General features: G+C 45.5%; 1 protein-coding gene across 1 annotated transcript in view; it reads right to left on the bottom strand.

Moving 5' to 3' along the window:
- LOC308077554 (connector enhancer of kinase suppressor of ras 2-like) overlaps nt 1-22500 on the bottom strand; it is a gene marked incomplete at both ends in the record, with an annotated part of 41007 nt that overhangs the window by 6034 nt on the left and 12473 nt on the right. Inside the window, 5 exon segments of the mRNA XM_080418303.1 lie at nt 6358-6477; nt 9397-9438; nt 11029-11116; nt 18935-19137; nt 19898-20061. Of these exon segments, the coding sequence (XP_080274429.1) occupies nt 6358-6477; nt 9397-9438; nt 11029-11116; nt 18935-19137; nt 19898-20061 (617 nt within the window).

The following is a 22500-nucleotide window of genomic DNA, read 5'->3' as shown; positions in this document are numbered from 1 at the left end:
TGTGTATATTGATGGCACATGTAATAGATGTGTATATTGATGGCACATGTAATAGATGTGTATATTGATGGCACATTTAATAGATGTGTATATTGATGGCACATGTAATAGATGTGTATATTGATGGCACATGTAATAGATGTGTATATTGATGGCACATGTAATAGATGTGTATATTGATGGCACATGTAATAGATGTGTATATTGATGGCATATGTAATAGATGTGTATATTGATGGCACATGTAATAGATGTGTATATTGATGGCACATGTAATAGATGTGTATATTGATGGCACATGTAATAGATGTGTATATTGATGGCACATTTAATAGATGTGTATATTGATGGCACATGTAATAGATGTGTATATTGATGGCACATGTAATAGATGTGTACATTGATGGCACATGTAATAGATGTGTACATTGATGGCACATGTAATAGATGTGTACATTGATGGCACATGTAATAGATGTGTACATTGATGGCACATGTAATAGATGTGTACATTGATGGCACATGTAATAGATGTGTATATTGATGGCACATGTAATAGATGTGTATATTGATGGCACATGTAATAGATGTGTACATTGATGGCACATGTAATAGATGTGTACATTGATGGCACATGTAATAGATGTGTACATTGATGGCACATGTAATAGATGTGTATATTGATGGCACATGTAATAGATGTGTACATTGATGGCACATGTAATAGATGTGTACATTGATGGCACATGTAATAGATGTGTATATTGATGGCACATGTAATAGATGTGTATATTGATGGCACATGTAATAGATGTGTACATTGATGGCACATGTAATAGATGTGTACATTGATGGCACATGTAATAGATGTGTACATTGATGGCACATGTAATAGATGTGTATATTGATGGCACATGTAATAGATGTGTATATTGATGGCACATGTAATAGATGTGTATATTGATGGCACATGTAATAGTTTCCCCCATCCGCCCATCCGTACATGCAGTTTGTCTCAATCCATGTTAAATACATGAACAGAGAGGAGCCCTGACCATGTGCCTTGCAATGGGCAAAACGGTGGGCCAGTACAGGCATATCCTTGCGCATGTAAAGCGCAAGGTACGGCGTGTCACACCGGTCACCGATGGAGACCACAGCGAGTCATAAGTGACTTTGAGAGCTCCCTCTTTCTGGCTATCCAGTCTGAGATACCCGAAAGCCGAAATGTGTTCCTCAACATAGTGCGAATGTGCGTGCAAAGTTTCACCGCAATCGGACGCTGCGTTCATAATTTGCAGCATTGTGTTCAAAACGGGCCACTCCTGCAAACTTTAGATGTCATTCTTAGCCAATCAGGATGTAATATGAAAAATCAAACAGATCAGTCTTGATCACATGACTATAGAGATCATGTGTACCGATTTGCGTGATGTTTTTATAAAATCTGAAGGCTTAATTTAGGAGGTTTTTCACCATTACTGTAGAGGTTTTTCCGTCTGACTAGGGTTGTGTTTGGAAATGAGCACCGAGAGCGTACTCACGTCTTCAGAAGTTTAAACAGCAAGTAACAGCATTTTCATCTCCTTGGCAACCAGTGTCGTGGTGACACTTATGCACAATATGTATAACGACAAGGCTGTGTGGTAGGCGATCTTGATGCGAAGAAATACGTTAGACACACTCTCTGACATAAGCAGAATGTTACCGACCCCTAAGGGTCCATTTTGACCCTGGCAAAATGTTACAGACCCCTAAGGGTCCATTTGGACTCCCTGGCAGAATGTTAGTGAACCCTAAGGGTTCATTTGGACCCCCTGGCAGAATGTTACATACCCCTAAGGGTCCATTTGGACCCCCTGGCAGAATGTTACAGACCCTTAAGCGTCCATTTGGACCCCCTGGCACTCCTTGGACCCGACATGGAGAACCAGTAGCTCACTTGATTTTCCAACGCAACTGTCGCCTTTGTGTGATTGGCCAAACTTTGCATGACTGTTTGTGCGTCCGTCATTATCATTAGGGTTCATCAGAACATCACAGTATGGCGGTGCATAACTTTAGAGTTCGACAGAAGATCGAAGATCGGAGATGTTCTGCTGGGCGGTACGTCAGATTCCTGGAAACCTGGGAATCTGAGAGGACCAGATGACACCTGTCAGGCTGTGGTCACCGTAGGACACAAGCTGTACTCCTTCGGAGGGTCCGGTGGATATTGGACCTGGTCATCAGCCTGTCAGATCAGTGTGTACATCTTAAGCACGGTGGCTTTGCGCTGGGTGAAGTTGCCCCGGGTGACAACAAGAAGACGAGGAGAGCGCCCCCCTGAGGTTCCCAACATGCGCGCAGGCCACTCGGCCGTGCTGGTAGAGGACATCGTCTACATCTGGGGGGACAGGTATACTCACGATAACCAGCTGTATGCGTTCAACGTCGACGCCCGTGGATGGTTGGAAACAGGGGTTTCTGGGACTGTCCCAGAGGCGAGGTCCCGACACTCAGCTTGTGTCTTGGGGAAGGTCATGTACGTCTATGGAGGTCTCCTTGCCAAAAGATGTGTGGGTGAATGCAACAATGACTTGTACAAGTTGGACACCACCACGATGGTCTGGTCTTTAATCAACACCAGAGGAGCTCCGCCACTTGCATCATCACATCACTCTGCCACCGTCATCGGGACAAAGATGTTTGTATTGGGGGGCTGGGGGGGATGGGGGGTCTTCGGGAGCAGGGAAAGACAGTTTGGATTTGGGGGCCCGCATGAGGAGCGGGTCCGCAACTGCAACAACATCAGAGTGTTTGACACAGAGACCGACTGCTGGCTGAGCATCACTCCTTCTACACAGATTCTTCCAGCAGAAGGCTGTGATCATTCAGCCTTTGCCTACAATGGAGAGCTGTACGTATTCGATGGCCACAAGACCTTCAATGATCTGTGGAAGTTCAATTCAAAGACCTTCTCCTGGAGGAAGGTCGAGCCCAAGGGGAAAGGCCCGTTTAAGACGTCTGATATGCACTGTTGCATGGTGGGAGAATGTGTCATCCTCTTTTGGAGAGAAATGTTCATCTTAGACTTGAGTCCTAGTCTGAAGACCTTATGTAAGATGGCTGTTATTCAGTACCGTCTGGATCAGTCTGAACTCCCACGAGATATCAGGTGGGAACTGGCAGTCATGACATCAGTTGGGAACTGGCATCAAGTGGGAACAGGCATCAGGTGGGAAATGGCAGAGGGTGGGAAATGGCAGCAGGTGGGAACTGGCAGAGTGCGGGAACTGGCAATAGCTAGAAATGCGTGCAGCCTTTCTACCCCGGCTCTCAGTAGCCTCGCCCGGTAGGGCCCCTACGCTCTACATTAGAAAGGTGGGCGTTGTCACATTATGTTAGAGCCCGAATACCCAATCTCAGCACCGGCCTCACTGGCTTGCATCGTTAATCACTAGACTCTGAATCCACACCTCTGGGGTTCGACTCCCGTTGAGAACACAACTCTTTCCAACAGCCACGACTACTTTTTTTTCGCCGTTGTCTAGATGGCTGAGATGGTTACGCTGGAAAGCATGACAGAGCCTATTTACAAATAAAAATTAAGAAAACCGGCAGGGGCGGGCAGTGACACGCATGTATCCGAATAAAGCAACCTATTATCGGCATGGCCCCTTCAAAAGTCCCCTTGCGTCACTTTGGCTGGTGGCGGGGAAACCAAACTGCTCATTGGCTGAAGGGGAACAAACTCCTGTTTGGCTGAAGGGGAACGAACTGCTGATTGCCTGAAGGGGTTGTCAGTCAACGGTACCATACAGGCCTGTAGGCCAGACTCCTTCCTGAAATCAAATGCAAATGAGATTTCCGGAGGGAGGGGGGTTTACCAGGCTAGTTGAATACAGCTTGTTCTGGAGGGAGGGAGGAGGGTTTACCAGGCTAGTTGAATACAGCTTGTTCTAGAGGGAGGGAGGGGGGTTTACCAGGCTAGTTGAATACAGCTTGTTCTAGAGGGAGGGAGGGGGGTTTACCAGGCTAGTTGAATACAGCCTGTTCTGGAGGGAGGGAGGGGGGTTTACCAGGCTAGTTGAATACAGCTTGTTCTAGAGGGAGGGAGGGGGGTTTACCAGGCTAGTTGAATACAGCTTGTTCTAGAGGGAGGGAGGGGGGTTTACCAGACTAGTTGAATACAGCTTGTTCTAGAGGGAGGGAGGGGGGTTTACCAGGCTAGTTGAATACAGCTTGTTCTAGAGGGAGGGAGGTTTACCAGGCTAGTTGAATACAGCTTGTTCTAGAGGGAGGGAGGGGGGTTTACCAGGCTAGTTGAATACAGCTTGTTCTAGAGGGAGGGAGGGGGGTTTACCAGGCTAGTTGAATACAGCTTGTTCTAAAGGGAGGGAGGAGGGTTTACCAGGCTAGTTGAATACAGCTTGTTCTAGAGGGAGGGAGGGGGGTTTACCAGGCTAGTTGAATACAGCTTGTTCTAGAGGGAGGGAGGGGGGTTTACCAGGCTAGTTGAATACAGCTTGTTCTAGAGGGAGGGAGGGGGGTTTACCAGACTAGTTGAATACAGCTTGTTCTAGAGGGAGGGAGGGGGGTTTACCAGGCTAGTTGAATACAGCTTGTTCTAGAGGGAGGGAGGAGGGTTTACCAGACTAGTTGAATAAAGCTTGTTCTAGAGGGAGGGAGGGGGGTTTACCAGACTAGTTGAATACAGCTTGTTCTAGAGGGAGGGAGGGGGGTTTACCAGACTAGTTGAATACAGCTTGTTCTAGAGGGAGGGAGGGGGGTTTACCAGACTAGTTGAATACAGCTTGTTCTAGAGGGAGGGAGGGGGGTTTACCAGGCTAGTTGAATACAGCTTGTTCTAGAGGGAGGGAGGTTTACCAGGCTAGTTGAATACAGCTTGTTCTAGAGGGAGGGAGGAGGGTTTACCAGGCTAGTTGAATACAGCTTGTTCTAGAGGGAGGGAGGGGGTTTACCAGGCTAGTTGAATACAGCTTGTTCTAGAGGGAGGGAGGGGGGTTTACCAGGCTAGTTGAATACAGCTTGTTCTAGAGGGAGGGAGGGGGGTTTACCAGGCTAGTTGAATACAGCTTGTTCTAGAGGGAGGGAGGGGGGTTTACCAGGCTAGTTGAATACAGCTTGTTCTAGAGGGAGGGAGGGGGGGTTACCAGGCTAGTTGAATACAGCTTGTTCTAGAGGGAGGGAGGGGGGTTTACCAGACTAGTTGAATACAGCTTGTTCTAGAGGGAGGGAGGGAGGGGGGTTTACCAGACTAGTTGAATACAGCTTGTTCTAGAGGGAGGGAGGGGGGTTTACCAGGCTAGTTGAATACAGCTTGTTCTAGAGGGAGGGAGGGGGTTTACCCATAGATATAGAAACCTAGATACCTCATTGGCCTCTGCAGTTCATTGTAGCCACTGGTATCTCAATACAAGGCTCTTCCGCAGGGCTGTTTTAATACTGACCAACGACAGCGCGTCTAACTGACTAGTTGCTGCGCGGCTGCCTCTTAAGAAAAGACCCGCCCCACCTGCCTCTGATTGGCCTACCGAACGCCCCCTTCTGTGACGCACACGGAAGTTTCCAGCTTGCCCTGCTGATGCGGAAGGAAGTGGGAGGCTAGCCCAAGCCTTATATGGGCTAGCCCTGCGGAACAAGGAAGCGCGCCCGAGATACGAACGCTTCAGAGCCGAAGGAGGCGTCTACCTTTATATGTCAGGCTAGTTGAATACAGCTTGTTCTAGAGGGAGGGAGGGGGGTTTACCAGGCTAGTTGAATACAGCTTGTTCTAGAGGGAGGGAGGGGGGTTTACCAGACTAGTTGAATACAGCTTGTTCTAGAGGGAGGGAGGGGGGTTTACCAGGCTAGTTGAATACAGCTTGTTCTAGAGGGAGGGGGGGGGGGTTTACCAGACTAGTTGAATACAGCTTGTTCTAGAGGGAGGGAGGGGGGTTTACCAGGCTAGTTGAATACAGCTTGTTCTAGAGGGAGGGAGGGGGGTTTACCAGGCTAGTTGAATACAGCTTGTTCTAGAGGGAGGGAGGGGGGTTTACCAGGCTAGTTGAATACAGCTTGTTCTAGAGGGAGGGAGGGGGGTTTACCAGACTAGTTGAATACAGCTTGTTCTAGAGGGAGGGAGGAGGGTTTACCAGGCTGTGTGTGTGTGTGTGTGTGTGTGTGTGTGTCCATTTCTACAAATGTCTTCTAAATCCAAGTCTTGATCAAGACTTGGATTTAGTAGACATTTGTAGAAATGGACACACACACACACACACACACACACACACACACACACACACACACACACACACACACACACACACACACACACACACACACACACACACACACACACAGTGTATTATTTACCAGGCCTTCTGAGGGTCTGATGTTGGTGAGATGGACCAGCTCTAGGTGGGCCGACTGAGACACCAGGGGGTCCGATGACACGCACACTATGTGTTCACACACCTCTGACAGGGTCTTACACTGTGGGGGGGAGAGAGACACTGTGTTACACTGGAGAGAGAGAGAGACTGTGTTACACTGGAGAGAGAGAGACACTGTGTTACACTGGAGAGAGAGAGACACTGTGTTACACTGGAGAGAGAGAGACACTGTGTTACACTGGAGAGAGAGAGACACTGTGTTACACTGGAGATAGAGAGACACTGTGTTACACTGGAGAGAGAGAGACACTGTGTTACACTGGAGAGAGAGAGACACTGTGTTACACTGGAGAGAGAGAGACACTGTGTTACACTGGAGAGAGAGAGACACTGTGTTACACTGGAGAGAGAGAGACACTGTGTTACACTGGAGAGAGAGAGAGACACTGTGTTACACTGGAGAGAGAGAGACACTGTGTTACACTGGAGAGAGAGAGACACTGTGTTACACTGGAGAGAGAGAGACACTGTGTTACACTGGAGAGAGAGAGACACCTGTGTTACACTGGAGAGAGAGAGACACTGTGTTACACTGGAGAGAGAGAGAGACACTGTGTTACACTGGAGAGAGAGAGACACTGTGTTACACTGGAGAGAGAGAGACACTGTGTTACACTGGAGAGAGAGAGACACTGTGTTACACTGGAGAGAGAGAGACACTGTGTTACACTGGAGAGAGAGAGACACTGTGTTACACTGGAGAGAGAGACACTGTGTTACACTGGAGAGAGAGAGACACTGTGTTACACTGGAGAGAGAGAGACACTGTGTTACACTGCTGTCTGACACTGGACTATGGAACAGATTATTTCATAAAGTGACGTTGAGCGCCAAAACCGGGAATCTCCGTGAAGTCAATCTTTTAGATTTGTTTTGTTTTTTCCACAAGGGAGGGGCTAGCACAGCTCTGGAATCACCCACGGTGCCTCTGAGAAGGAAGGGCCAGATGGGTCACCGTGCTCCCGTCCGCTTCCATTCTATATCTCATAACTTTTTACAGTGTGGAAAAACACTCATTTTCGATCAGAGATCACTCCACCATGGTGACTGGTGTGAGAGATGTTATTGTTCCAGGCGTTAGCCAGGACCATCCACCATCCTGCACGCATGCATTGTTTACAATGGGGTGCTCGTCGTGGAGTCTGCAGCTGTAAACAGCGCAGCGTTACAAACGGTGAGATCTCTGGCACTCAACGTCACTTTTTTTAATGAAACTCTGGGCTTTTATAGCCTCCTGGAGGCACCGGGCCCAGGTGCTCTCCAATGAGCAATCAGCCCCACCCTGCTCCCCTATAGGGCAAGAGTTAATGCAAGGCGTTCACACCCACAACCACCCAGACTATAATATGGGGCGTCACACCCAATGTGTTAAAGAGTTAAAAGCATCTGATATGTAGACGACCTGCTCTGTTTCCATGCTTTACACCAGAGGTGATGCAACTTTGATGATGCAGAGGAACACTATATTAACCCATTGATACCTGGAACGCATCTGTGTCACTTTAGATGTCTTTGGCTATTCAAAAATAGCAGATCTACAAGTTCATAGCGCGGCACCGAGTGCCGCGCTATGAACTTGTAGATCTGCTATTTTTGAAAAATCTTGATTTTTTTTTGTTGTTGATTTTTTTCAAAAAACTGTTAGGATTTAGATTTTTTTTAAGAATCGCCTCAGGTCTTAAAGGGTTAACACACTCACTCCAGAGGAACACTATATTAACACACTCACTCCAGAGAGACACTATATTTACACACTCACTCCAGAGGAACACTATATTTACACACTCACTCCAGAGGAACACTATATTTACACACTCACTCCAGAGGAACACTATATTTACACACTCACTCCAGAGGAACACTATATTAACACACTCACTCCAGAGGAACACTATATTTACACACTCACTCCAGAGGGACACTATATTTACACACTCACTACAGAGGAACACTATATTTACACACTCACTCCAGAGGAACACTATATTTACACACAACAGCTGAAATCAATAATATATAAATATTCTGATATTAACCTGTGGGCCGCATTAAAGGACAACTTTGTTTTTTTACAACCAAGGTTTATGTTTTAGATTAAAGTAAATAAAAGATGATTGTAAAACATTTTTAATTTACTGCTTTCTATAGTTTTAGCAATTTTCAGCATCTTTTTTACAGTGGGCGGGGGCATTCTGTCCGGTGACTAAATAATATGTATTTTTTTACACAATAACCCAGCGTTTTCTTTATTATTATTTACAGTAGCTCTTCTAGCCCCCAATAACTCACATCTGACCATCAAAGACCACAGGACCTTTTTTATTGTGTAAAAAATACATATTTAGCCACTGGACAGAACAAAATAACACATCTTTTATATACTTTAATTACAAGCTAAAATATAAACCTTGGTTGTAAAAAAAAACAAAGTTGTCCTTTAAGTGAAGTTGGGGGCCGCAACTGGCCCCCGGGCCGCCAGTTGCCCATGTATGGATTACACAGAGCATTTCAGCCCCTGTTATAAACGCTGTGTAAAGGGTGTTGTACCTGCAGCCATTACAGCTGAATAAACACAGATGAAGATGATTCACCTCTCAGAGGCAATGCTCTGAAACTCAGTGAGTGGGAGGTGAGTCAGTACAGTGTTCACAGTCAGTCACCACCTTTTCCTCAGGATATTTAGATGTAATTTCTACTGTTCTGGAGGGCTGGATTCTGTATTGTTGTGATGTCTCGTGTTTTAACTGGGTTGCCGAATTTCCCTTCAGCTAAACAGATTAATGACAGCGTGTAGCGAAACGCTTTATGCAGGACACTATTTTTTAACCTTTTTTTAAACATTTTGTGATTGACTGATTGATGTCATGCTTTTGACCATGAAGTACTCTGAGATTCCCTGTGAATGAAAAGTGCAAAATACTAATGAAATACATTATCATGTATTATTAACATCACTCACCACGTGGAGGATTTTGTTCTCCGTCTCAAACACCGTACAGTCCTAAGAGACAGAGACACACGGTTACATTAAAACACATTATTACACGGCCTGGTTGAATGCTTGATTCTGATTGGTCAATCGCTGAATTCAGTGGTGTGTTATTTCTGGATAATGACCGATGAGCTCAATAACAGACCTCTGTCTAATCAGAGACTCAGAACACCTGCTCATATCAACCTGTCCAATCAAAGACTCAGAACACCTGCTCATATCAACCTGTCTAATCAAAGACTCAGAGCACCTGCTCATATCAACCTGTCTAATCAGAGACTCAGAACACCTGCTCATATCAACCTATCCAATCAAAGACTCAGAACACCTGCTCATATCAACCTGTCTAATCAGAGACTCAGAACACCTGCTCATATCAACCTGTTTAATCAAAGACTCAGAACACCTGCTCATATCAACCTGTCTAATCAAAGACTCAGAACACCTGCTCATATCAACCTGTCCAATCAAAGACTCAGAACACCTGCTCATATCAACCTATCCAATCAAAGACTCAGAACACCTGCTCATATCAACCTGCTGCTTGGTTTTATGCTGTATCCAACATGACAGCCATGTAAACAAACACACCATGTCATTTACGCGACCTGCCCTTCTACCCCCGGTGTCAGTAGCGGGGGGGGGGGGGGGGGGGCGGGGGCGTGGAGAGCCTGGCGAGTGGGGGCAAACGCTCTCCCCACAACATGAGTTACGATTCTGTGCCTATCGGTAAATAACTCGGACGGGGCTGAGTAGGCTCAAGCGAACTTTAGCCACGGGAAGCACCACCGAGCACGTCAAAGTGTGCGAGTTGCCGTGCTGAACGCTGCGACCCTTCCGTCGCGGTCCAAAACTATACTTTATCAGCGAAGTAGTCCGCGGGTGTTGGAAAAACTAGTGTCTATAGAGGGAGTCGATCCCAGGAGGTGTGAGTTGGGAGTCTAGTGATTAACGAGGTGAGCCACTGAGGCTGGTGCTGAGATTGGGTATTCAGGCGGTATTAGAATGTGACCACGCCCACCGTTCACAACTCTTCTAATGTAGAGCGAAAGAAGCCCCGCCCAGTAGCGGGGCCCTACTGGGCGGGGCTACTGAGACCAGAGGTAGAAAGGCTGAACACGTCATTTACAACTAAACGTTGCTCTCAAGAATGTTTTTGCAAACATTTGAAGTGAGAAATAGACGATGCAATGACCAAACACTTATTCTATTTGATCAACACTTCCTTGTTTTCCGAGGAGACCGTGTCCACCCAGCCCAACACTGGAATACTTTCATTACCGTATGCAAGGAAATACTTTGTTACTTTTGGGTCCATTTATTTATTCATGTATTTATTAAGTAGCCGTGTAATAAGCAAAGGATGATTGACGGGTAGCTGGTCATTATTGATAAATAAATCCCTTCAGGGTGATTAGTCCTGATCACCCTGAAGGGATTTATTTATCAATAATGACCGTCTCTGTGTGAGCTGTGTTCTAATCATTTATTCATGTTGACATCAGTGTTAGAGAGACTGGGGAGACGTCAACATGTCTTTACCTGAGATGATCATCACTGTTAGAACACACACACACACACACACACACACACACTAACCTGCTGTACGATGGTGGTGAGCTCCAGGCAGAGCTGTATAACATTATTGCGGGTTACAGAGTAGTCTGGTACTGCTGCGAACGGAGACCTGGGGAGAACACACACACACACACACACACACACACACACACACACACACACACACACACACACACACACACACACACACACACACACACACACACACACACACACACACACACACACACACACACACACACACACACACACACAGTGAGTCACTTCAAAAACCTCACATTCTGTACACCAGGGGGGGGGGGGGTAGTTAATACAGCATCACATTCATTTTAACCACTTTATCCATGTATATGTTGGCTATTCAAAAACAGCAGATCTACAAGCTCACAGCGCAACACTTTGTGCCGTGCTGCCAGCTTGTGCATCTGCTAATATCTCTGTAATGAGGAATAATGATATTATTATGGTTGTTGTATACACCTAACCTTTACTTATAGTGCCTTATGATTGTGATCGTGACGATCACAGTCAGAGGTGTAGGACCCAATAAGAGCAGGACAAAGACAGAGGACGAGGCAGACACAGGACGAGGCAGACAGAGGACGAGGCAGACACAGGACGAGGCAGACAGAGGACGAGGCAGACACAGGACGAGGCAGACACAGGACGAGGCAGACACAGGACGAGGCAGACAGAGGACGAGGCAGACACAGGACGAGGCAGACACAGGACGAGGCAGACACAGGACGAGGCAGACAGAGGACGAGGCAGACAGAGGACGAGGCAGACACAGGACGAGGCAGACACAGGACGAGGCAGACAGAGGACGAGGCAGACACAGGACGAGGCAGACAGAGGACGAGGCAGACACAGGACGAGGCAGACAGAGGACGAGGCAGACACAGGACGAGGCAGACACAGGACGAGGCAGACACAGGACGAGGCAGACACAGGACGAGGCAGACAGAGGACGAGGCAGACAGAGGACGAGGCAGACACAGGACGAGGCAGACAGAGGACGAGGCAGACACAGGACGAGGCAGACACAGGACGAGGCAGACACAGGACGAGGCAGACAGAGGACGAGGCAGACAGAGGACGAGGCAGACAGAGGACGAGGCAGACAGAGGACGAGGCAGACACAGGACGAGGCAGACAGAGGACGAGGCAGACAGAGGACGAGGCAGACAGACAGAGGACGAGGCAGACACAGGACGAGGCAGACAGAGGACGAGGCAGACACAGGACGAGGCAGACAGAGGACGAGGCAGACAGACAGAGGACGAGGCAGACACAGGACGAGGCAGACAGAGGACGAGGCAGACACAGGACGAGGCAGACAGACAGAGGACGAGGCAGACACAGGACGAGGCAGACACAGGACGAGGCAGACACAGGACGAGGCAGACAGAGGACGAGGCAGACAGACAGAGGACGAGGCAGACACAGGACGAGGCAGACACAGGACGAGGCAGACACAGGACGAGGCAGACACAGGACGAGGCAGACACAGGACGAGGCAGACAGAGGACGAGGCAGACACAGGACGAGGCAGACACAGGACGAGGCAGACACAGGACGAGGCAGACACAGGACGAGGCAGACACAGGACGAGGCAGACACAGGACGAGGCAGACAGAGGACGAGGCAGACACAGGACGAGGCAGACACAGGACGAGGCAGACACAGGACGAGGCAGACACAGGACGAGGCAGACAGAGGACGAGGCAGACACAGGACGAGGCAGACACAGGACGAGGCAGACAGAGGACGAGGCAGACAGAGGACGAGGCAGACACAGGACGAGGCAGACACAGGACGAGGCAGACACAGGACGAGGCAGACGCAGGGCAGATCCAATGCAAGGGGTTTTACTAACAATGAAAAAGGTAGTGCACGCATATCCATGGCCCAGGTGCTAGACAAACAAAGTATCATGAAAAAAAAGAATAGAGTCTGCACACCGGTAAAGTTGCAAAAAGCTCCACTTGGTCATTTATTGCTCGTCAACGTTTGGGCCTGCTCAGACCTTCATCAGGACATATTTGACTAACCAAAACAGAGGATCAGGAATAAATACATAAGAATACGAGGGCACTACGATACAGTCACAAACTAAGAGCAAGGCTACACCATACATGGGCAACTGGTGGTCCGGGGGCCACATGCGGCCCCCACCTTCACTTAATGCGGCCCACAGGTTAATATCAGAATACTGATATAATATATCAATAATATTATTATTGATTTCAGCTGTTATGATTCCTAACATGTAAACATGACCCGCTTTAATGACTTCTATATTAGTAGCTTAATGACTAGTATTTTTTATGTCAAATGTATTTGTAACTTGTATTTAAGTTCATAAAGTTAACATAAGTATAACTAAATGCATTTGAAATGAAATAAAAATGTTACTTTTCAGGATTCCAATTAAAAAATAGCAAAAAGAACTATCAGGATTCCAATAAAAAATGGCAAAAATAGCAGATCTACAAGCTCAAAACACGTCGCAGTGCGATGCGTTTTGGCTATTTTTGCTACTTTTGTGTGACAGTACGGCATTAAAAATTATTATTATTATTAAAAATACAGATAAGAGGTTTCTGCCCGACAGTGTATCAATGTGTTCCTCTGGAGTGAGAGTGGAAATATAATGGCCCTCTACATCATCACAGTTGCATCATCCCTGCTCTACACAGTGACTTACTGTTACCAACTAACAAGGAACAGCAAACATAAGGGTTTAAATATAGACAAGGACTAACTACACACAGGACTAAGAGGACACTGATAGGCTACAGAGGACTAAGAGGACACTGATAGGCTACAGAGGACTAAGAGGACACTGATAGGCTAGAGGACTAAGAGGACACTGATAGGCTACAGAGGACTAAGAGGACACTGATAGGCTAGAGGACTAAGAGGACACTGATAGGCTACAGAGGACTAAGAGGACACTGATAGGCTATAGAGGACTAAGAGGACACTGATAGGCTACAGAGGACTAAGAGGACACTGATAGGCTATAGAGGACTAAGAGGACACTGATAGGCTACAGAGGACTAAGAGGACACTGATAGGCTACAGAGGACTAAGAGGACACTGATAGGCTACAGAGGACTAAGAGGACACTGATAGGCTACAGAGGACTAAGAGGACACAGGTGGAAACACTGGCCAATCACAGGACTGGTGAGACAAGACAGGTAACAGAGGAAGCCAGGAGATACATACTACAAAATAAGACACACAAAACCATACAAAGAAACCAGGAACATAAGAAAACAGCGGTAGAACAGAACAGGTCACGGATCGTGACAATGAGGTGAGGTGAGGTGGTGAGGTGAGGTACACACTGTACACACTGTACACACTGTACACACTGTACACACTGTACATACAGGAAAGCAAAGAGGTTTGATAAGGAGTGAAGCATCTCTTCTTTTATTCATAATGATTGTTTTTATGACAGAAGGCCCGGGGGCGTGTCGGGGGCGGGGCAGGTATGGTGCAGTATCAGGTAAGTGGGATCCAGTGTTGTAAAGTAACTGAGTACATTTACTCACGTACTGTACTTAAGTAAAATTTTGAGGTGTTTTTTTATTTACTTTACTAGAGAATATCCAGGTTTCAATACTTTTACTTCTACTGTCTCCACTACATCTCATCTGATATGAAAACAAATTAAACACACACAAGCGTGTGCAAGCATGCATGTAAGCACACACACAGAGACGTGTGTAAGTGCACGCGCACGTGCACACACATACACACACACACACACACACACTGTCCTAAAGACCCAGTTTCAAATTCAGCCACAGCCTCTAGTGAGTGGTGGTGTGTGTGTGTGTGTGTGTGTGTGTGTGTGTGTGTGTGTGTGTGTGTGTGTGTGTGTGTGTGTGTGTGTGTGTGTGTGTGTGTGTGTGTGTGTGTGTGTGTGAGATTTGGGTCATCATGCAGCATTGAGGCTGGGGTCTATATATACAGTATGTATATATATTTATATAAATGGACCTCAGGCTACAGGCTGCTTAGCAATCCATCAGCCTGACGTTGACACAACACACACACAACATGACACGACCCTCACACAACTACACAACACTCACACAACACTCACACAACTACACAACACTCACACAACTACACAACACTCACACAACACTCACACAACTACACAACACTCACACAACACTCACACAACTACACAACACTCACACAACTACACTACTACACAACATGACACAACACTCACACAACAACACAACACTCACACAACTACACACAACACTCACACAACTACACAACACTCACACAACTACACAGACGGGTCAGGGTGTCAGTAATTATATGTGGACTTCATAACGTGGCTTTATTTGCATGTTGACTGAAGCAGCATTATTTAAAATAAGTCACTTTTAGTTTTCTTTGCTGAAACCTGAAACCAAACTAGTTTAGTTTTTTTTTAATTCGATGCGTCTCCGCTTTGAGTTCTGAACATTCATTCCAAAACATTAGATCTACACACTCAAAAAGCGTCGTGCTTCGAGCTTGTAGATCTGCTATTTTGGATGCTTTTATGTGACGCTGTAGTATGATAAGTAGGACGTTAAAAGAGGTCGTCCACTATCTATTTAAAAAGACATTGTTCTCTGCAGACTGAGAGCCAATACAGCACACAGGTGAGCGTGTGTGTGTGTGTGTGTGCGTGTGTGTGTGTGTGTGTGCGTGTGCGTGTGTGCGTGTGTGTGTGTGACAGAGATAGATGTTCTCTCACTGCTCCTCATTAACACCATTTCAACGTTCAGGTCAGCAAACAGTAAAGAGCAGCAACGTGTTCACTGTATCACTTTTAGAATGGGAATGGAACAAACAAATGATGCATTTATATATGTGTATATATTTATATATGTGTATATATTTATATATGTGTGCCTTTTATCCAAGCTGCTTTAGAACAGAGGATTCTATGAAAACAAGTCAACTGCATCAGGTATGATGGTGAGTGATTATAGCAGATACAATCCACATGTATGTTGGTCTGACTCTCTCCTTTAATAGAGTCACTACAGACCTACAGATCTATAGACCTACAGACCTATAGACCTACAGACCTACAGACCTACGGAGCTACAGAGCTACAGAGCTACAGAGCTACGGAGCTACAGAGCTACAGAGCTACAGAGCTACAGACCTACAGACCTACAGAGCTACAGACCTACAGACCTACAGACCTACAAACCTATAGACCTACAAACCTACAGACAGCCATGGGCCATCTTTGCCTCGGCCACCAGGGGGGGGCAAAGGAAATATATGAACATATGCTTTTTATATATGCAACATGTGTTTCTCATAATGACATATTCGGAATTGGCCGCCTGCATATATGTCTCTACATATATGTACCGTATTTTTCGCACTATAAGGCGCATCTGAGTATAAGGCGCACCTTCAATACATTTATTATTTTCATATATAGGGCGCACCGCATTATAAGGCGCATAGAATAGTATGTATACTACTGTAGTGGCTGGGGTTGCGTTATGCATCCACTAGATGGAGCTGCGCTAAAGAAAACAGTCAGATAAGTCAGTCAGTCAAACTTTATTAACAGAATTAATACAAACCAGCGTTCTGACAACTCCGTTCACTCCCAAAACACGCCTCTGGCACACATGAACCTAGACATGAAAGATAGACCTTGTACCAGTGATATGTGCTGTCATGAAACTGTTCTTTTTTCTAATGCAAACTTCTAATAAAGTCTTCAATCAATCAAACAAACGGCTGTTTTATTTTTTCCCCAAGGTATCGTCAGTGACGTAGTATTTTCGCGACACAGTTTATCTTTTACCAACAGCAAGGTATAACAGGTAGTGCAACTTTTTATCACGTAGTTAGTGCATTCACAAACATGGAGGGGAACTTTTCCCTGATTCAGTAAACACGTGGGTAAAATAAACAGTCTGATACCGCTAGCTACGGTAAATCAAACGTTAGTGCAATCACAATATAGTAACTCTGGAAATAGTGCAAAGCAATAACAATATAATGTCCATATTCACAATATCTCCCAGCCTTGTTCAGTTGTTAACACGTAAAAGAAACACGTAAAAGAAACACGTAAAGCTCACTTTTTCAGTTCATTCCCCATCAACGAATCCCTCAAATTCTTCCTCTTCAGTATCCGAATTGAACAGCTGGGCGAGTACAGCATCCAACGGCTCCATCTCGTCAGAGTCGTCATCCGAGTCAGTGTCGCTGCTGTTGTTCGGCAGGACAGTGTTAATTCCTACCTTCCTGAAAGCTCGGACCACCGTTGAGACTGATATATCTGCCCAGGCATCCACGATCCATTGGCAGATAGTGGCGTATGTCGCCCGGCGCTGTCTCCCCGTCTTGGTGAACGTATGTTCTCCTTCTGTCATCCACTGCTCCCACGCAGTTCGCAGTCTAGCTTTGAACGCCCTGTTGACACCAATATCTAGGGGCTGGAGTACTTTAGTCAATCCACCCGGAATGACAGCAATCACCGAATTAGTGTTTTTCACTTGCTTTTTGACACCATCGGTGATATGGGCGCGCATGGAGTCGTAGATCAATAGGGACGGCGCTGTGTGAAAAAAGCCACCCGGTCTCTTTAAGTAAATTTCTCTCAGCCACTCACTCATCTTTTCTTCATCCATCCATCCCTTCGGGTTAACTTTGATGACGACGCCGGCTGGAAACTTTTCCTTTGGCAAGGTCTTTCTCTTGAAAATAACCATGGGTGGAAGTTCCTGGCCATTAGCCTGGCAGGCGAGAACTACAGTGAAGGATGACTTCTCATTCCCTGTCGTGCGTACATTCACCGTTCTGGTTCCCGTTCTCTCCACAGTGCGGTTCACAGGAATATCAAAGGTGAGTGGAACCTCGTCCATGTTGATGATGTGCTCTGGCCGGATCTTTTTTTCAGTGATCTTGTCTTTGCAGTATGCGCGGAAAGTGGCCAGCTTTTCTTGGTAATCCTGTGGCAGTTGCTGCGAGACAGTAGTTCGTGCGCGGATGGAGAGATTACGTCTTTTCATAAAACGAAAGCACCAAGAAGGACCGCCTCTAAATTCATTGATGTCCATGTCCTGTGCTAGCGCTGTTGCCTTCATTCGCAGTGTGACTGTAGAGACGCTTCTACTTGCTGCTCTCTGTTCAACAACCCACTGTTCGAGTTTGTCCTCTAATTGTGGCCATCTCGCTTTGTTCCCGCGGAAACTCTTTTTAGTCTTCTTTACTTGGCGCAGGTCATCTTGTTGCTTCCTCCACTTTCGTACCATTGATTCGTTGACGTTGAACTCTCTCGCTGCTGCTCTATTGCCATGTTCTTCTGCGTGACTGATAGCCTTGAGTTTGAACTCTGCGTCGTAAGCGTGTCTCTTCTTGACAGGTGCCATTTTGGGGTGTTTATACCATAGATAATAGATATATATCTATGGTTTATACACACACAAGTGGTGTGGGACTGGAATTTGCGGAATTTGCGGAATTCGCGGGATTCCCTGCTGTTACTTCGGCGACGCCCCTTGACTACGGTAGCCGTAATTAACCAATATTGATACATATATAAGGCACATCGGATTATAAGGCGCATCCGCATGCGGAAAATACGGTACACATATATCCATATATGTGGACATGATATAAGCTATATATGAGACATATATGTCCTATATATTCATATATATGCACATATATGTGGATACCTGAATATGATATATAAGCAGCATTTAGTCTGCATATACTTGCCATATATTCCAATATTATGTTCATATTTCCTTTCCGTTTTGAAAGATTTTCCCATGAGGATTAAAAAAAAAAAATCATATCATTATTTTGCTGTGGTGCGTGTGCGTGTGCGTGTGTGTGTGTGTGTGTGTTACACTAACCTGTCCAGCCAGGCCAGAAGGCTCTTAGCGGCGGTGATGAGGTCGACCACAGAGGTCAGGAGGTCGTTGGGGAGGCGCCGCGAGTTCCTGCTGTCCGATTGGCTGCCTCGGCGGCGGCCCGAGATGAAGTTCTGGAGGTTCTTGGCCGACGCCCCCAGCTTATGAGCTAGGGTCCTGACGCTCTCTGTCTCCAGACCTGAGTTCTATCACAGAGACAGAGAGCTTATGAGCTACGTCCTGACGCTCTCTGTCTCCAGACCGAGTGCCGCGCAACGAGCTTGTAGATCTGCTATTTTTTTTTAATCGTGAAAATTAGTGGCAAAATCTTGGAATATAGTTTTTTAAAGCGAACATTCATAAAATATTTAGTTCCAGGAAAACCCCCAGAAGCAAAGATTTGAGTTACAAATATCCGCAAAAAAAAGAAAAAAAATCTGAACAACTTTTCATGATTTTTCAAGAATCACAACGTCTCCAGTGGGCTCAACGGTGTGTCTGGTCTCCCAGGTAGGCTACACCCCCCTCCGTTCCATAGCCTCCATCTCCCCCCCCTGGACTCTGCATGGCAGGGACGTCCTTCTCCCTGAGTCAGGCCTAAGCCTTATGACGTTATAACAACGCTCTTTATCTGGCTGCCCAGTCGTTGTTCTTTCTTTTCATCCACAGCCATGTTGTTGCTTTTTCCCTCAGCATCTGACACGGACTTGATCGCCTGTTGGAGGGAGAGACCCCTCACCCCCATCTTCTTCTACAGACTTGTCGTAGATGTTGCAACTTAGCCTATAGTATAACATCTATTACAGATGATTGTTTGTCTATAGGCAAAAAGATTTGGCGAATTGAAGATACTGTTTCAAAGTATAACATATCTACATATGCACGTGCACGCACACACGCACACACACACACACACACACACACACACACACACACACACACACACACACACACACACACACTCACCAGAGCACAGAGCAGGTCCACAGCCTCCAGTATCAGCTCCTGGTGTCCGATGCGTGAGACTCCCATCTCCTCCAGCTCTCCATGGCTGATCCTCAGCAGTCTGTCTCCACACACAACGCCGTGTTCAAACACACACACATACTGCTGCAGGCAGTCGTCTAGACCTGAGACACACACACACGCACATGCATGCACACAGACACGCACACGCACGCGCACACGCACACACACATTAACATCGATTAAAGTTCTCAGTCACAACTGATTTCAATAAGTAGTGGAAAAAGTACTCAATTTTTTTTACTTTAGTAAAATTATCAATACTGCATTGTAGAAATACTCTGTTACGTAAAAGTAAGTAAAAATCCGGAATTAAAAATTTACTTGGCATTTTCAAACAATACATTTACTTTTGGTACTTTGGTAAGTATATTTTGTAGCCAATACTTTTGTACTTGGGTAACATTTTGAACACAGGGCTTTGACTTGTAACAGAGTAGGTTTATATTGTGGTATTGCAACTTTTACTTAAGTAAAATGTTTGAGTACTTCTTCCATCACTGCTGATTACACAGCTACTCGTCATGAACCAAAACTATAATCTGACAAGCTTTTTGATTCGCTTACAAGCCTCCGTTTCCATAGCAACAAAAACAAAGGCAGAAAGAGAGTTCTTCATGTTCTTAATAATAAGTGCATTTATTATGACCCGTGAAGAACACAACACTGTGTCATCAGTCATTTCTTTGTGTATTTGTCTTTTTCTCTGTGTAGTTGTGGGTCACATCTGTCCCCGTGCAACGTTTGTTTATCAAAAGCTCTAAAAGCCACACGATTAGATCATTTTATTTGTGTGAGTCAATCGTCCAGTAAAAATGTCAGAGTCGTGACAGGCTGTCAGCTCTGTTCACAGCCGTCTACATCGCTGGGGAACCCAGTGATGCTTATCGCCATGGATACCACACACACACACACACACACACACACTCACACACACTCACAGTCACACATTAAATATAAAAAAATAAACATTAAAAACATAGTCTCAATTATTATTTAACCCTTTAAGACCGGGAACACACTATGAGCTTGCAGATCTGCTATTTTTTTTAAATCGTGAACATTTGTGGCAAAATCTTGGATTACATATTTTTTAAAGCGAACATTTGTAAAATATTTCGTTCCAGGAACCCCCAGAAGCAAAGATTTGAGTTACAAAAAAAGAGAAAAAAATTCCCAAAAAACAACCAGGAATAGGAGCCGGAAATCAATCCCTAATGAATGCTATTGGTTGTGTAGGTTGTCAATCAAATCATCCCGCCCCTCCTAGAGCATAACCTACTTTATCGTCAATTTTAAAATAAATGGGACCATAGTTTAACAAAACACATATCATGATGATTGAAAGAAGACTTTAAACTAGTGACTGGAGGCATATAGTATTTATGACAATGTTTATTAAGGTAAGAAAATTTAGTCTAAAGTTTGTCAAAAACCCACCCGCTTGCATTGAGATAAATTCTTTCTGACACCTGCAGGGGTAAAACAGCGAACCTACAGGCCATTCATATGAACTGTCTCTTCTGTATTGGAGTCAATGTAAAAATCTCAAGCTGGCCCCCTGGATTCAACGAGACTCTTTTAAAGTGGTCGGTGGGGGGATCGTTGTGAAGAATAATATTCTATGATTTTTCAAAGGTTAATGAAAACGCTCGGAATCGCTGGCAAGGGCAGCTATAGATGATGTTTTAACTCTGGCAGTTAATGAGTTAATTGTCTATATCAGTGCTTTATCAGTCACCTGGTGAAACAAGTCCATCTACAAGCTCATGAAGTTGAGCTTGAGCTTTATTTTCTCTATGAATAGAGGTGTGACTTTATCAGTGAGTCATTAGAACAACTCTTATACAACGTACAGGCTGTCAGACATATTCCTGTTCCTTCATGTTACACAGTGACACATTAGAGACATTCTCTTACACAACGTCTCCCACACATCACAGCAGATTAGATCTCAGGTGGTCGTTAACAGCAGATCAAAGCCTCGCTGAATCAAAGCGTTACACAGATTACAGCACCGAGCACAAGAGCCTCTGGAGCCTCTGGAGCCTCTAGAGCCTCTGGAGCCTCTGGAGCCTCTGGTTCCCAAACGTTTTTGCTCAAAGGAGAAATTAAATGTATGTCTCCCCGGAACCCCCAAACTAGTGCAAATAGCCGATCTACAAGCTCACAATCGCGACGTGTTTTGAGCTTGTAGATCTGCTATTTTCACTGCTTCTGAAAACAATTTTCCCGTCTAATTAATGGATCTTTTGAAGTTCTTTTGAAAAACACATTTGAATTTGTGAAGAAAAAAACTAATATTTTGAAATAATAATAATTAAAAAACTGTAGTAAACAAAAAATAAATGGGTATTTACTTGTGACCCCATTGGTCTGTGTATGTCTAACTGCCCCTTCTAATGGAGAGAGAGAGGGAGAGAGAGAGGGAGAGAGAGGGAGAGAGAGGGAGAAGAGGGGGGCAGTGTGTCTAACTGAGAGACGCTTCTTTAATGAGTGTTGATAGTGGATGATAGAGAACAGACAGCAGGCTGATTGAAACA

Source organism: Gymnoscopelus braueri, assembly GCF_963280865.1.
Source record: "Gymnoscopelus braueri genome assembly, chromosome: 21".
NCBI lineage: Eukaryota > Metazoa > Chordata > Actinopteri > Myctophiformes > Myctophidae > Gymnoscopelus > Gymnoscopelus braueri.
This window is presented reverse-complemented; position numbering and strand designations above follow the sequence as displayed.